The 15742-nt window shown below is 43.0% G+C and overlaps 1 protein-coding gene across 13 annotated transcripts in view; it reads left to right on the top strand.

Annotated features, from left to right (window-relative positions):
- The window catches only part of STARD13 (StAR related lipid transfer domain containing 13), a 318317-nt gene that overhangs the window by 260912 nt on the left and 41663 nt on the right, over positions 1 to 15742 (top strand). For all 13 annotated transcript variants that reach the window (XM_075050590.1, XM_075050586.1, XM_075050587.1 and 10 more), the window contains 3 exons: positions 2512 to 2583; positions 4637 to 4718; positions 12266 to 12329. In XM_075050590.1, the coding sequence (XP_074906691.1) occupies positions 2512 to 2583; positions 4637 to 4718; positions 12266 to 12329 (218 nt within the window). The remainder of the gene's footprint in view (positions 1 to 2511; positions 2584 to 4636; positions 4719 to 12265; positions 12330 to 15742) is intronic.

Here is a 15742-nt window from a genome sequence, read left to right on the forward strand (position 1 = left end):
GTAGCATTCTCCGTCACCCACAGCCTCTGTTAGTTGTGCTTCCAGGCCAGATGAAGCTAGAATGTACATACAGCTGTTCTGAGTTGTAAAATACATTTTGAAATGGGATTGATTCATCTGTGTTTCATGAGATTGAATTAAGCAAAAGAAAAAAGTATAAAGACTTGTCTTTTTTCCAAGCATTTAATAAAAATATTCAGTCTCACTGGAACATAATAGAGATGTGCTTTCAGCACACAGATGTGCAGTAGTGAGAGCCACGTTTTATGTAAGCTGCTCATTCTTTTGTGCAGCGTTAAGAACTGAATGTACCTTCATACTCCATTTTTTTGGCCTTGACATGAACTAATGTCAAAGCAAATGAAGACCTGGTGGTAAATCCTTTTCAGCACTGCTAATGATTTCTGCCATTGCAGAGCTGTTACTGGTTGTCTAATCATCTTTGGGAAATAAGGCTTTTGATATGTAGACCTTGTATTCTGAATTTTGATTTCTGCGACAAAATTTGCTGGCGACTCGGTATTTAGAGGAGCAGAAAGGTGTGTGGGTCACATACTGCAGAGTATATTCAAAGCAGGTTTTATGGTGAGCTTCAGTGGGTAAAGTCATTAGAGCTATAATGAGTGATTTGAACAGAATTTCATGGGGAAAAATTCATGCCAGCATCTCCTATCTATAAAAATGCATTTTAGTAGAAAACAGATTTACAACTGGAATTTTTTTTGCATGCAAGGCAGAACATGCAGAAGAGCAACTGAGCCTGATTTTCTTTTTCCAGTTCCATTGCTTGCTTTATATTTAGGGGTTTGTATTATGGCTGCCTAAGTTTTACAACCACAAATGTGCCAAACCCCTTGACTGGTTCATTCAGGTTGAATAATAAGCAACATAAAATGTCTACTTTCTTCAACACCTGCACACTCCATTCCTTACCATTTTGCAAATGTAAGAGGTGCAGATACGTGTTTTGACTTTGATCTTGTAAACCGAAACTGTTCAAGTGGTAGATCCTGATCTAGATCTGGGCAGCAAGGAGACGGTGCCCAGGTTTCCCCAGAAACCCACATTTCTCTGGGTGAGCCTCTATTTTCAGTTGTTCCTCCAGTTGCTCTGGGAGCAGCTGCACATACAGGCGGTGCGGGTGCTGGGCAGAGCCGGACCTGGCACGCTGCTTTCCATAAAACGAGCCCATGGAGCTTGGTAAAAACGGAGGTACCCTACTGCCAACACGCATCAGTCATCTCAGAGGTTGGGTGCGTAACCGCGTGTGTGACTGCTGGAGTGCACAAAGTCTGTTTTGCTGGAGACACTTCAAAATTTATCCTCTGTTTTTGTGTAGCTGACGTTTATTTACTGCTGCTTTAGTAATTGCACAGCGTAGATCTGCCTCTCCTGTGCAAAAAGCTTTAGGTCTCATGTAGTCCCCCTCTTGAACGTGATTTCCTTCCATTCCCTCATGCTCACCTATCCCTACTGTCACCCCCAAAATAAGGAGGGACTATTTCCTTGCCCAGCTGATGATTCCCTCACCTCTTCCATGGGGGTAGGATACATCTTACCCAGCAAAAGCTGTTTGAAAGGGGGAAACCGTCCAGCATCAGCTGTGTCCATACTTCTAAATAGCGGAGAGGCAGGGACAAGATGACACAGACTGATTCCTCTCCTCACTGCTTAGTAGTAGCCCTCTCAAGAAAAGATTTGTCTTGATAACTGAAACAATCCAAAATAGGCCGGCAAGCAGATTAAAATTAAAGAGCGAGCAGTCTGGGGTCCAGTGCTTGAAGCTACTGCCTGTTATCTATTTTATTTAGCTGCACAGACATACTTGTAGCTGTTTATCCTCCCTCTGTTAGCAGCCACAAGAGAAAAGCATTGTCAGTAGTTGATATATCCCACCTATTTTAGACACTACTTTAAGGTGAAATGAATCACCCTTTGGAAGTAACCGTCTCTCTATTGATGATGGAGGGAGTCTACATAATGGAATTCAAATGGCTGAAGGTAGGAAGGCGCATCCTACCTGTGCAATTTTCCTTTCAGTAACATTAGACCTGCACTGGGGTTTTCCTGGCAGAACTTTCAGTGGCTTTCACGTGGGATTTTTCTCCGCAAGAAGTGTCAGAGCAGGAGAAAACACAGGGCATGCTCCCTATCACCCCATTTCCACCCTGCTTCATCTTCACCTCTCCCCAAAAACTTACCCGTGGGGGAGGATAGGACACAGGACCACAAACCTGGATGAGCAACTTCTCCTGCTGCGTGGAGATGATTAACAGTTCTTCCTGGTCACCAAGTGGCTACACAAACGCCAGGGTCCTGTGGAGGCAGGTGGATTTCTTTAAGGGACTCTTATTTTATTTTCCGATGCTGTAAAAAAATACTTCAGAGTCATGACAGTACTTTTAAGCAACAAACAGCTACTAGCAAGTCTCTGCTATTTCCTTATAATTTAAAGAACTTCTAATGCAAAATAATGAAGTGTGAACTTTTCTCTTTTCTCTTTCTGCTCAGAAATCGAAGCAAAGGAAGCGTGTGACTGGTTACGTGCAGCTGGATTTCCCCAATATGCTCAGTTCTATGAGGGTAAGTAGGTTTTTCTCCTCTTTGTGCGGTACTGTAAGCACACTGGGCCCTTGCCAGGAGAGCTTGCAGTCGGCCAACTCTACATTTGACTGCATTATGGCCATGGCTGGCTGCTTCACAAAGCTTCAGCTGCTGGAGTCATACCAGTGCCTGAAGAAAAGTAAGATTCTTGCCCTTATAGCTATGGGAAGAAAAAAAAAAGAGGGACATAGTTTGTGTAAATCTCGAAGGTTAACAAAAACAAGTACAAAAAATCCAAATACATTGGTTTCTTTTTTTTAAACTTCCTGAACTGCGTCTAAAATAAGATTGAAAGCACTGAAAGTTACTGAAAATTTCAGTCTTACTGAAATTAAGATTGAAAACTCTGCAGTTAGCAAAAGTGAATAATCTGAGCTGCGTTTTACATTTGCAAAGCGAGAAAAGCCCATATTTTGGTGCTAACTAAAAGCAAATGACCATGTCCCCTTCCTAGCTGTAAAGTTCATGCCCAGGGAAGTGGCGTCCCTGAGGACAGTGGTGAGTGATTGCGCTCCTGCTGCATTCAGGAGCAGCTCAGGGACAGGGCTGGTATTTTCCTCCTCTCCCTAGCTCAATGCTGAGAGGGAAACTGCACTGATCCTCATTTTCCCCAAACTGAATACTCTCTCAGCCAGAGACACAGAGCCAGCTCAGGCCCGCTTGGGCTTATTAGCCGAAGCGCAGCTCTGCCAAATGCCGCTGGACACCTTCCAGGGTCAGCTTGGGTCTGGAGGCAGCACGGCTCCACGCACGGAGCCATGGCCAAGAAACCTCGCGGGTCAGGGCCAGCTCCACCGAGAGCCGGCTCGGACGCCGTCCGTCCCCTCACGTGGGGCCGAGGGCAGCAGGCAGCATCGTGCCAAGGACACCTCCGTGGCTTCTGATGGCCAGCTGAGGTCCCTTAAGGCTCAGGTGCTGGCTCCTGATGGGCTGCTCGGGTGCCCAGGGACTAGGAGCACCATGCAGAGATGCTCAGGTGGCTCTGCCGGAGCCAGGAGGGCTCTGTTAAGCCCAGCAAAGAACTAATAAGCCTGCCAGACCAAAGCCGACATAGGTGTGTGTCTACCACAGTCCCTGGGTGCCCAGCAGTACTTTTGGGTCTGCCTTGTAACCAGAGTATCATCTCAGATACCGACTCCCCCAGAGAAAGGAGGGCCCGCTGCCTGCTGAACTCAAAGGGATGTTCTCTCCAAAAAACAACCTGCGCTGGGCTCCCACAGTTCCCGTACAGTCCATATGCACTCTAGGCAGCCTGTGTCTCTGAAAACAAGGTCCTTTTTACAGGCATCTATTATGTCAGTGTTAAGCACTAGTGTCTGAAAATGCTGGCTGCAGTTCCTGTATCCCAGCGTCCTGCTGCGGTACCTAAGCATGGCAGAGCAGTCTGGAGAGCAGCCACAGCGCTGGAACCTGTCCCACCGTTACGGAGCCCACTAATGTGTTGCAGCCATGTCGCTTTTCATCACAACTGTCAGCTTCCAGCGTGCTAGTCTGGCTTTTTAGCTAATATTGGGCATTACAGTTCAGCTCTTTTTTTTGGTCTTTTTTTTTTGAGTAACCCTTTGTCTGAAATCATTGTTATTAGGACCTGTATTAAAAGCAAAAAGTGCAGAACATTCCCGTTTCATGGGAAAAGTCTGTCTAGCAAATAACTCATTAAGTCACTGTGATAGGAATGGAGAACCTTGTTGCTCATGTGGATAAAGTGTGTTTGTAATTCCCTGATCTCATTCATTTGTGCTAAGCGCTAGAAAGAGTAGGTAACAATTAAGTATCTTATTAAAGTCAAAATAAAATAATCTTGCTCTCTTTTTGGTGCACAGGATGTTCAACTATACCTTTAACAGGAAAAAAAAAAAAAAAAGAAATTGACTGAAAGGGTCACAGATAGAGCTGGAAGGGAACCAGAGCTGAGTGAAATCCATCATACTAGATTTCAGCGAGCAAGCACATGCAAAGCATTTTAAATGTAGACAATGTATTTTCATTTGAATAGCAAGCAGTCATCTTCATATTGTGTCTCCTTTTCTAGACTACCAGTTTCCCATTGACATTGCTGCAGTAAAGAAAGATCATGATTTTCTTGACAAGGACCTTGTAGAACCTCTTTGCAGGTAAATAACAAAGTTTCTTTTCTGATAATTTAACAACATGAGCTGATTTTATTATTGTTAGCATAGCAGCAGAAGCAGCAGCAAGCAGAGATGTTTGCTTGTCTACGTGAATTGAGCAATGATATCTATAATGCCACCCTTCTGAATTCATTTCTCTTACGGAAAATCCTGGATTAGGACCCCCACTACACTCATAGAAAACATCACATGATTTGAGAAGACCCAAATCCAATGGATTTGAAATACCTGCCTTTTAAGAAAGAACTAGCGGTAGCACAAGCAAACTCTGAATAAATGAGTCACATTTGAGTTGCACATGAATAACTCTTATGTCCAAGCACGGCGTAAAAGATGAAACTTCATTGCACAGAATTCAGCAAGTACTTTCTCTGGCAGCAGATGTGGGTTTCGTGCTGCTGATTCCCTTGGTACTCTCCTTTTGGCACCAGTAACAGAACTGGGACCAGAACCCCACAGTACTACAGCTGCTACAACTAATCACTGGTTTGCCCCTCCCAGAGGGCTTGTGTTTGCTGTTTATCTAGCTTTTTATACTCTGCCTGTGATGAATGTACTGTATTGCATTGCTCAAGTACTGTCCCCCAGGACTCAAGAAGCAGCAATTCTGTGGTAGTTTTGCAAAACCACATTGCAGAAGCATTGTTCCCCTCTTCTTTCTCCTGTGCTCAGCTCAAGCTGGGTTCTGCTCCTCTCCTCTTCAGCAAGGACAAAGGAGCATCTGGCCTCTAACCAAGCAGGCTTTATTACATGTTATGGAAACTTTCATAACACCAACATCAAGATAATTGGACAAAACTCTATTTCCCCTTCTGCAACTGTGGCTAAAGTCATCAGAGAGTATATGCTGTTCCACTGCACACCGTGCTGTGCATTGCAGGGATTAATGAGTCTGTGATGGAGGACTGCAGAGAGGGTTTCTGAGAACCATAGAAAACAGGGCTGGAAGAGAGTTCATCTAGTCTATCTCTCCATCCCAGGAGATGCCCTCCTTCCTGGAAGATCCAGGTAATTCCTGGGCGTAGCTGCCAGAATGCTTTCCCAAAACTCCCTTGCTGCAAGCAAGACCTATTGCTTCTCATTTTGTCTATTACAGATACAGAGAACAGAATATTCTCTCTCTCTGTGTAGTAGCCTTTGTGTCTGAAGGCAAATCAGTAGGTAAGACCTGGATCCTTCACTGGTTGCTCTCAAGGATGCTGGCGACCAGAATAACTGCAGACTTGAGCTACTGCTGTTCAGTATGGCCTGGTGGGAGAGATTGCTATGCCCATGCCTAGAGAAACCTTCTTTCCACATATACACGCATCCCCTTGCTTCAGCCTGGCATGGTGGAAAAGACACTTTGCTGTACTTTGGGAACTGAGAAGTGGTAGGAGGTTGAGATCTCCTCCCCTCTGCCCTTTCCCACAAAGTTGAAGGACCGTCCAAAAGTGCAAGTATGATGTCTGTCCCTTTTTCTTGTGAGAGCAAACAGTGAGGTGCAGTCATTGCACAGCTCTGTGAATCTCCCTAGTGTTTCTTCTCTGAAGTAATTGGCAATGGTAGTACTTTAGTCATGGTCACCAGGCATCCAACACCTACACAGCTAAATGGGAACAGCTCCCCTTTTGCTCCTCCAGCCTCTCTGTAGACTCACAGATACACCTACAACAATTACACTAGGTTTATATATTTCTGAGGATTTCTTTGTAAGCTGAACAGCTAAAGACTGGGGTTTTTCCTCTTTTATTGAAAGATGAGGTTTTGGAAAATAAACTAGCAGCTGGAGAGATGCACTTGTGACAAAATGCTTTATGTCAGCCTAAATCAAGTGATACTGCTGAGATCTGTAGTACATAAGCATAGACACAGATCTTTCCAAATGATTTATTCAAAGATAAAGGGTTTATGACTGTCTAGTAACTTTTTCTGTAATGATTTTATTCAGAAGATACCACCTGTTGACTTAAAGTTTTGTTGGGAGTTTTTAAACAGTTTAGATCTCAAAAAGGAATAACACCTCCTATACTAGCCAGGTAGAAATACAAGTATTACATTATAGGCTATGTTTTCAGATTGCAGACTTTTAATTTGCTGTAGCTCAGCAGCTCCACACCTTTAGCTGAGAGCGACCCATAAAAAGCGATTGTGCCAAATGTCAAGATTCAGGCTCATCAGAAACAGTGAACAGTGTCAGCTGCTGCCCCCAGTACCAGCTTTTTTACTGTATTAGCTATCAAACCAACATCTCCCAAGTTTTCCAGTGTACTGGAAATCCTCACAGCTCAGCTGACCACTGTGGCTGGTTTTCTACCTTTGCTTTGCTCTGTGGTGGCATTACTACAGGGTGCATGCCAGTATATCATACAGGAGCCAGAGGCTATGATGCACTTTCATGAAACAGAAAGCTAAAAGAAAAAAGATTGGTTATTATTTCTGTATGCACCGACTCCCAGGTTGGGAGCCAAACTTTCATTCGTCAAACACCCAAAACTGCCCTCAAAGCTATGCATGACCAAGCCTTCACACTGACTAATAGTGCATTCAGCCCATAGTGCTGAACAAAATGGGTTTCTCATTTTTATTTGGAGGATAATTTTAAAGCTGGAATGCCAGAATGGATAATCAGTTTGAGCAGAGTTTTAGCTCTGAACGGTAATGGTTCTAGAATAAACACTGAATTTCTCTGCTATTGTGGGTTGAAATCAGACTCTCAATCTCATTTTATAATCAGTTTTCTTATGGCATTGCAGTATACAAGACAACATGCGGCACAAATGCAGAGGAACCTTTTCTTTTTTTAAGGCAGCTGGCAGTATTTTAGTCAGAAAGCCTGACTCCCTGTTGTAAAAGATTTCAGTGACCTTTTTGAGATATTCTAACACTCCTGCTGTTTACAATATCATTTCAAAATTTGGCAGAGTAAAGACCAAATTTGAGGCCTTTGGGTTAGAGGCGTATCTATCAAGAGATTCCACTCAGATTTTATTGAGTAACGAACAATAGAAAATTGCCATGCAATCTGCAGGCGAACGCTGTCAGCCTGCCAAAATAATAATTGGGCATGAAAATTTTATAGCTGGATCTCTGTGTCATTCCCAAAATAGCAGCAACCAACTCTGCTCTGGGAACTTTTGTGGCCGCTGAGATAAGAGGATGAGAAGGAAAAGCCAAGCCATGTTGTACTTTTTGTATTCACATAAATACAGTGACTAAGAATATAAAGAAAGAGTATGTAACGGTCTGATGCATAGGCCCCTAAATGAAGCTCTTAAAATTTGAACTGTCAGCAGCCTTTTTTTCCATAGCTATTGCCTCTTAGATAGCTTGTAACCCAAAGGTCGCTGTGTATGGGACATCCTGCCATTAGAGTTTTGAAATTATGATTGTATAGTCAGTACTATCTGCTGAGTTACATTGCTCTAGGTGCTGTTAGGAAATAAGCCCGGCTCTCCACATGCACTACAGAAAGCCCTGCTCTGAAGTCAGTAGAATGGCTCCCATCGACCTCAACGAGGGTTGACTCACCTCATGTGAGCATGTAGCCTATAAGATAACTCACTGAGTTGCAGCCATGATAAAAAGTGATAGGATTGGAAAACAGTATATTCTCTTCACGCACAGCGCTGGTGGAGCAGGGGCATGCCAGTGCAAGCTTCGCATTCCAGCCCTGACAGAAGGAGAACCCTAACTCAGTGTGCAGACCTCAGCAGAGCCCAGCACAAGGAGCTGGATGTCCTCCTCCCAAATTGCACAGCACCAGAAGAAGCCAGCTAGGGGCATGTGTATGCAGCACCTAAACTTGTCTAGGAATAATGATAAAACAAAGAAATAGTGTCGTGTTTCCCTCAGAGAGGAGTTTATGGAACCATATAATGTGTTTGCCTGGTCACAATCCATAAGAGAGGACATTTGCAGATCTGCCGAGGGAGGAGACACTGTGCTGTCCATGCTAGCCCTCCCCATGGTGCCTTCTCCTGCAGCCCCTGGCTGCATTCCCCACCAGCTGCTTGGAAGCAGCTGCAGAACAGGTCCAGGGGAATGCATGGAGCTCCAAGTCACTTCAAAGTTGTCTTCCTATTACCTGGATGGCTCTTCAAGGAGGACAACAGGTCCCTCACAAGGATTTCCAGCTAATAGATCCTGCATTGCTACAAGCTAGTCATTTTTTAAACACTGCTTAGTGCTGTACAGGATGCGAAAGTCAGAGATTTCCTGCTTCTGAAGAACTTCCATCATAAGGGTTAATAATTACAGCATTGGGGTTGGGATTCAGAGCCCTAAATACATGTGTCTATTGCCATCTTAGACCTCCTAAGATATCTCAGACTTCTCCATGGGCTGGCTGGACCAGGAGGACCTACAGCAGCTGAAGGCCAGGCTTGATACTCTAAGGGATCTAAAGTAGCACCATATACCTGTTTGGGAACCTGCATCGCTCTGCTGATGTTTAAGTATTGTTTCAAGGAACACTTTTCAACACAGAGATGATATTTCACCATAGATATAAGTGTTAAACCGTAGAGGGAGTGTTTACCTGTGATGGCCTGGAGAAGAAATAAAATTAGTATCAGTGAAGCACCTGCTCTAGTAAGTATTTTGCAGGCTTCCCCTGGACACTGCAGAGCTTTCCAGATGAGCATTCAAATGCATCCTAGATAACTTGGTTTTTATATAGCCACCTCTCTTGTGTTTATTTAATGTGTTTTTTCCTGCCTTTTCTCAAGTCCAGATTTTGTGTTTTGTTAACATTACAAACAGGCAGTCTTTCCCTATGTTTTTAAGCAGTGACGTGAAAGTGTAGTGCTTCTGTCACTTTGACTGGAACATTGGTGGCAGCCTTTTGTAGCCAGATATTTTTATTTTTTGTTTTTTGAAAGACTTGCTGAGGACTTGGCCGTCAGTCATCTAACGACTTTAAGCAGATGAGAAAAGCTTTCTGCCACCGCTGGCAGATCAACAAGGCAAAAGAAGTTGAAACAGACTGGCTTTGATTGGAGTTGTTAGTACCAGGCAAGCTCACAAATATGATCATTAGTTCTCTAATTTCACTGGCAAATCTTTCCACAGCACTGGAAAAGCGCCAGAAAGCATGTCGATGTTTTGTAGATGGGTGAATTTAAAACGTGAGGTTGAGCCCTTGGCACCCAGTAAAAAGTAGTTTTGTTTTTGATGGAGCAAGTTCTTCATAGCAAAGCCGGGTTAGAAAGCAGCCAGGACAATGGTGTGGCTTCCTAAGCCTCCAGTTTTTGTAACGATATTCACTTTTATAGAGGTGACCTCTCAGTCCTTGCTGAAATGATCTCACTCTTGGGTGACGTTAGCGGGAAAGCGATGGCTTTGGACGGTCTTGTTGGTTCAATCCAGTGCGTTCTGCACCTTTCCGTGCTGAAGAAGCAGCCCCTAATAAACATGCCACGACACTTTCTGCTGTTGGCTGGACACGTACAGAGGTACCTGGGTGCAGACAGGGTGAAGGGTACACCAAGGGCTGTTGCTTCCTTGTTTTCCCATTCCTGAAGTGTGTGGCTTGCTCCTTGGTTTTTAGATGTCAAGCGATACCCTAGTGAATGGAAGGAGCACTGGTCACTGTATTTAAAATGTTTTCTTCTACATCTTCTCCTTAACAACTGCAAGTAGGCAGTAAGTATAGAGGGGTTTTTTTATAAACTTGAGGAAGCAGTTGCAGAGAACACCTGCCAGCCTCTTTCTCAGGAGAATTTCTTGGGTGCTTACTCTCATGGAGGTGAGAGAGGTGGAGTCGATGGCTTAGTTTTCAGAGTTGATGAGCAGCTTGAAAGAAGGCAGTGGTTTCTCAGGATTTCTGAGCCTCTGGGCCTGAATTTAGCTGGCGCCTGTCTCCTGGTCAGCTTTGCAGGACGCATTTTGGTCAAGGAAGCAGGGAGCACTTCCCCATCCCTGGTCTGGCCACCCACCATGTAAAGGTGTGAGGACTCAAAAGAAGTGCTGAACATTATTCATCCCTGGGGCCCCAAGAAAATACAACTTTGAGTTGAGAAATTCCATGTTCGGACAAAAGATGAGCTTTGCAATAATAGATGTAATCCCAGATGAGAATTTGTGGGCAGAAAGCTGAAGATACAGTTACAGAGCCACAAAGCCTGAAATTTATTTCAAGAACATTACTATCACGTATGCAAGGTGTGCTTGTGCATGCATTATACTCACATTAATATGATAAGCACAGGACTTTTCTGATATGGCATAACGGGTTTATTGGCTTGAGGTAGGGTGGAGGATTTTAGCCACAATGAGCAGGTGATATTTTGTGAGGGAATTTTTTTTAGGGAAGATCCACATTTGCCTGGCTGGTTCTTTATTATTGGTGGCAATTTGAAAGGATTTCTAATATTAGAAGTTCCGGGGAGGTATATGTTAATGCCATAATGTTCTTATGCTATGTGAGAGATTATGTCATTGATGTGATGCTTTTTTTCATGTGTCCTTGTAACTTATCACAAACATTTCAAATGTTATCCATTCTGGAGATTTGCAGCCTCTTCCTGAGATCCAGAAGCAACAGGGGCAGCTCTTGCTGCAAAGACACAGGGGTTGCAGGCAGCCGACAGAAGAGTGTTGTGGGCACATGGCTCTCTCACTCTGCCTCTCTTTATTTTGAAATTCAGCCCTAAATCTGGAAAATACTCAAAGTCAAACATATTTAACTCCGAGCTTCTGCTTTTAGAAGATGGATGGTTTCATGAATCAGGACCTTTAAGTATAAATAAATATTAATCAGTTATGATGAGCACGGTAGGTTCTCTATTGAAAGAGCATGTTTTCTTGTCCTCTGACTGTCTCTGCACATGGACGCACACACACACACATTCAATTTCCATCTTTATCAGATTGTCATTTCAATGCCCTATCATCATGGGATAGCCTTGGATTTAAGGAGCAGAAGCCTTACAGAGTCCCTGGTAACATCATTATGAACATGGTCAAAAATAACTAAAAATATTTATTTAAAGATGTTAGATTTGTTACATGTTGGGCCTGCTAACCTGTCTGTAAGATCCACAGGTATGGGAAAGGAAATGTTGGCTGTGAAGAAACATTTAACTAGCTGATAAAAGTTCTTCTTTATGTCAACTTTTTAAAGGAGGTGCTAACTGCCTAAAGTGAGGAACTGCATCTTTTTCTTTTGTCTTTCACCAGTGCTTTGAAATCCCCCTTTTAGACCAATTATGTTAGGGTCCTGCAGAAGACAGCTCACCTCCCTCTTCTCTTGTCCTTTCCCCAGCTATCAGAGGTGTTTGTTTATACCTGTTTCCTTTGCTGAGTACTTAAATGTCTATGAATTAAAAGGCAATGCATAAAACCTGGCTATCGAGTAATGTGAAGCTAAGATTCCCTTTTAATGCAGTGGTCTTATAGCCTGGAATAAAATGACCAGTATCATTTCTGAAGCCTGTTGTATGCAGTTGGCACCCTACAGGCAGATAAGAGAAAAGCTTTTGAACTTAGGAAAAGTCATGCCCTTTAATCAGAGGCTGCTAATCTTTTGAATTTGCTTTGCCCTGTAGACGACTGAACACACTGAACAAGTGCGCCTCAATGAAACTCGATGTGAACTTCCAAAGAAAAAAGGTAAGGAAAGTTCATGAAATGTGCTGGCTTTGCCCTGGCTTTTGTGATGAGACCTCCCCAATTTAGCCTTTAAGTCAGTAATGCTCTTAAAAGTAAGTTAAGTGTATCTGACTTTCAACAATGTGTGTCAGCATTATCTGGACCTGTGATAATGTGAATTGCTGAATCTCAAAATTATACATAAAATAGAAAAAAACCTGTGACTAATACAGCAGGAACAATACTGTGTGTGTTAAAAGGGCACACACAGTACTTAAAACTTTACGTATGTGCAATTCAAGTTAGTGCGTGAAAAGACAGTGTGGTTTCATTAGGCTGGCTTGTTTGCCAATGCCATGTGAGTACACAATGGAAAATCCTGCTTGGAAAAAATGGAAGCTGCTCAGATGAAAACAATAGCTTTTCTTTATTTCTTGTAGTGACTTATTCCCAGTTAAGAATATGAAAATAAACTCTGTCATCCTTACATGCTCCTGTGTAACATGGGAATTATTTGAGCTTAAAGGCTTTCAGTGAGGACTGCAGAAACTGCCCATTGATTTTGAGAGTTTTGTAACAAGTCCAGCGTTAACTGTTGAACGTTTGGTTTTCTGGTCACAAATTCCCCCAAGCCCTTTGGTAGTGTACAGTGGTAGTTGTTGACTCTGAGGAATCTTGGTGTCTGTTTTTCCTTCCTTAGAGTGTTTGTCTAATGCTTTTTCAAAACTACCTCTGATAGTTGCATTTTTGGTGTCCTTGCAGATTCAGTCTACTCACTGTTTGAGGGAACTTGAACAAAGAATGGTTTTAATGTCCAGATATTCTGCCTTTGGCACATGCCCATTTGTTCCTCTGCGTACGTAGCCTCTCTAGCTTGCATTTTGTCCATTCACTGGGGCCGTGGGGACCTCTTCTCTTCAATCCTTCAGACCTGATGGGTTTTTCTTGTCTTTGATAAGTGCCAGCACTTTCCACATCAAACACTCCCATCGCACCTGAGAGAGGGAACAGTAAAATCCCCTGACTACACAATAACTTTATGATTTGGGCAGGTAGGCGCTATAGGAAGAGGCTGAGGTCCTTCAGCAAAAACTAACTCAATCGATAGTGTCATTGACCTGCTTGGAGCGGTGTCTGGTTTGCATACATGAGCTTGTGTACTTGTGTTCAAGTAGAGATAGTGGAGCTGCACAAGAGACAGAACTATAAAAAGCAATATATAGGTGAATGCTGATTGTCCTCTGGAAATTTTGTTTAGTTCCTGTCCTCCTTCTCGTCAACAAGTATTTTGGGCTTGGTGTGAGGTTTGTATGCTTGCTTGCTTGCTTCTTTAAGTGTCTGATTATGTTGGGTTAAAAAAAGGAGGATTTTCTTGTTATCTTTGTTTTTTATTAATTTTTGCTACCATTCCTCCCCGTTCTGAATGGATTGAAGCCCTCATCTGCTCTCCTTGCAGATGACCATTAATTTGCTATGGAAGTGAGACTGCCCTACGTGGTACTCTTTCAGGGGGACAGAAGTTAGTTGGGTCCATACCTGCACAAGGCCAGGGAGAAGCAGAGTACAGAAAAACATAGAGAAAGAGGGGATGAAGGATATTTGGGGTGACAGATACAGAGCAACTGAAAGTAGAAGAGAATGTGGGGGAGAGAAGAAGGGGGAGGAGAGACTGCTGACAGGAGGAAATGTAAATGCAAGTGTAAAAGCTGGAAATTGGGTCTGGAATTGAGCACCGAACCAGGTAAACTTTTTTGCTGTAGATGCTGCCTTTCCTAATAGTCTCTATGGTGATCTGAACAATGAAATGCAAAATCAGCTTGCTTTGGAGATTCAGCATAACAGGTTTGCAGAGGACTAGCACAGCTGCTTGAGTGATTCATCAAAATACGGACAAGAGAGCTGCCAGGCAAGGTTACTGTGAAAGCCAGCACGGCATGAGTGTTCCCCGCTGCCCACTCTCCCACCCGAACCACTCATGCTGTGGGTTGCTCTCTTCCCCTTGGCTCCATCGAGATGCATACAGAAATCCTCGTATATGTGTTGCAAATATGTCCGTAAGCAATTTGGACAGACAGAGATTAGTCTTTGGATTAACTGCCTTCTGCAGCTGTCGATTTATGAGAATTCCTGCCCCCAGCTGGAAAAATGTGGCAGAATTCCACCACAAATAAACCAACTTTTTGCCTTTTGTTAGCATCCTTCTGTATCTCAGGCAAGCACACCCTCAGTGAAAAAGCTGTACTATTTTAAATCAACTGTGACAAATCTGTGAATCAAAACCTCTTTCTCTTTGGCAAATGTTATCAGTCACTCCTCAAGAAACTTGCCCCTTCTCGTCTTCCCAAACATAATGGTATCAAATGGACTTTTGAATATGGTCCAAAGCCATGCACTTGATTTTACCCTAGGTCACTCGAAGTATACAGTCACTGCTCCAAGATATCTGCTCCACCTGTGTAAAATGAATCGTTGCTTTCAGACCTACTCTTGATCCACTGTCCCCATAGCTGGTGATGCCTCGGTTGGCAAAGTGCTCTCTGCAATTTTTTTAGGACAGTCTTGTTTGTCAGGGCACTCTGATATCTAAGAAGAACAGTGGGTCATTCAGGATGTTCGTGGCTCCCAGAATTTCTACTGATTCCATCAAAAGAAAAGCGCATTATGTCACAGGACTCACAGTGCAGCCGACTTTGGATTGAGTCACCATGGAAGCATTTCAGTATCCAGATACTTCATTTGTCTGATTTCACTTCTGATGAAACACAAGCATGTTTCATTACCAATTTAAAAAAAAAAAAACACTAAACTTTTTTTTATTGAGCTGCAAATTTCAACACCCCAAACCCTCTGTATTTTCTGAGTAGTTCTTGGGCAGAATGTAATCCTATCTTTGTTGTGGTTAGAGGCAAAACTTGTTTACTACCAATATCCATTTCTGTTCATCTCTCTCAAAAAAAAATCTCAAAACTTACTTTCCTCTAAAAATGATTTAAAGTATATTCGCCACTGAATTTATGTTTATTTCTGTCTCTTACTCTGTGCTCTCCTCTTGGTGTGTTTCACAATGTCTCTACCACTTGGCTACTTTAATCGATTCCAGCTTGTAGAAAATACAGGCTAAATCCTGTCAGTTCATACAGTAATGTCAGTGCAGCTACAGGGATTTGTGTCAGCCAAGAATCTTCTTTAAGGTCCCTTTGGCATATTGGGATGTACAACAAATAAAAAAATATATATTTTTATCCTATTGGCTGGTGCCATCAACGCTTCAGCAGTGGTATGCTTTGTAGATATAATTACTGCTACTAAATATTTAAAAGGACATACCCGTGCGGTTTTTAAAATATCCACTTTGTGGCACTACTAAGACCACAACAGATGAATTTTTAAGTGCCTGAGACTGTGCAGTCCTTCGCTCTGTATATGCATACAGC

The sequence above is a fragment of the Buteo buteo genome, chromosome 18 (assembly GCF_964188355.1).
Source record: "Buteo buteo chromosome 18, bButBut1.hap1.1, whole genome shotgun sequence".
Classification (NCBI taxonomy): Eukaryota; Metazoa; Chordata; class Aves; order Accipitriformes; family Accipitridae; genus Buteo; species Buteo buteo.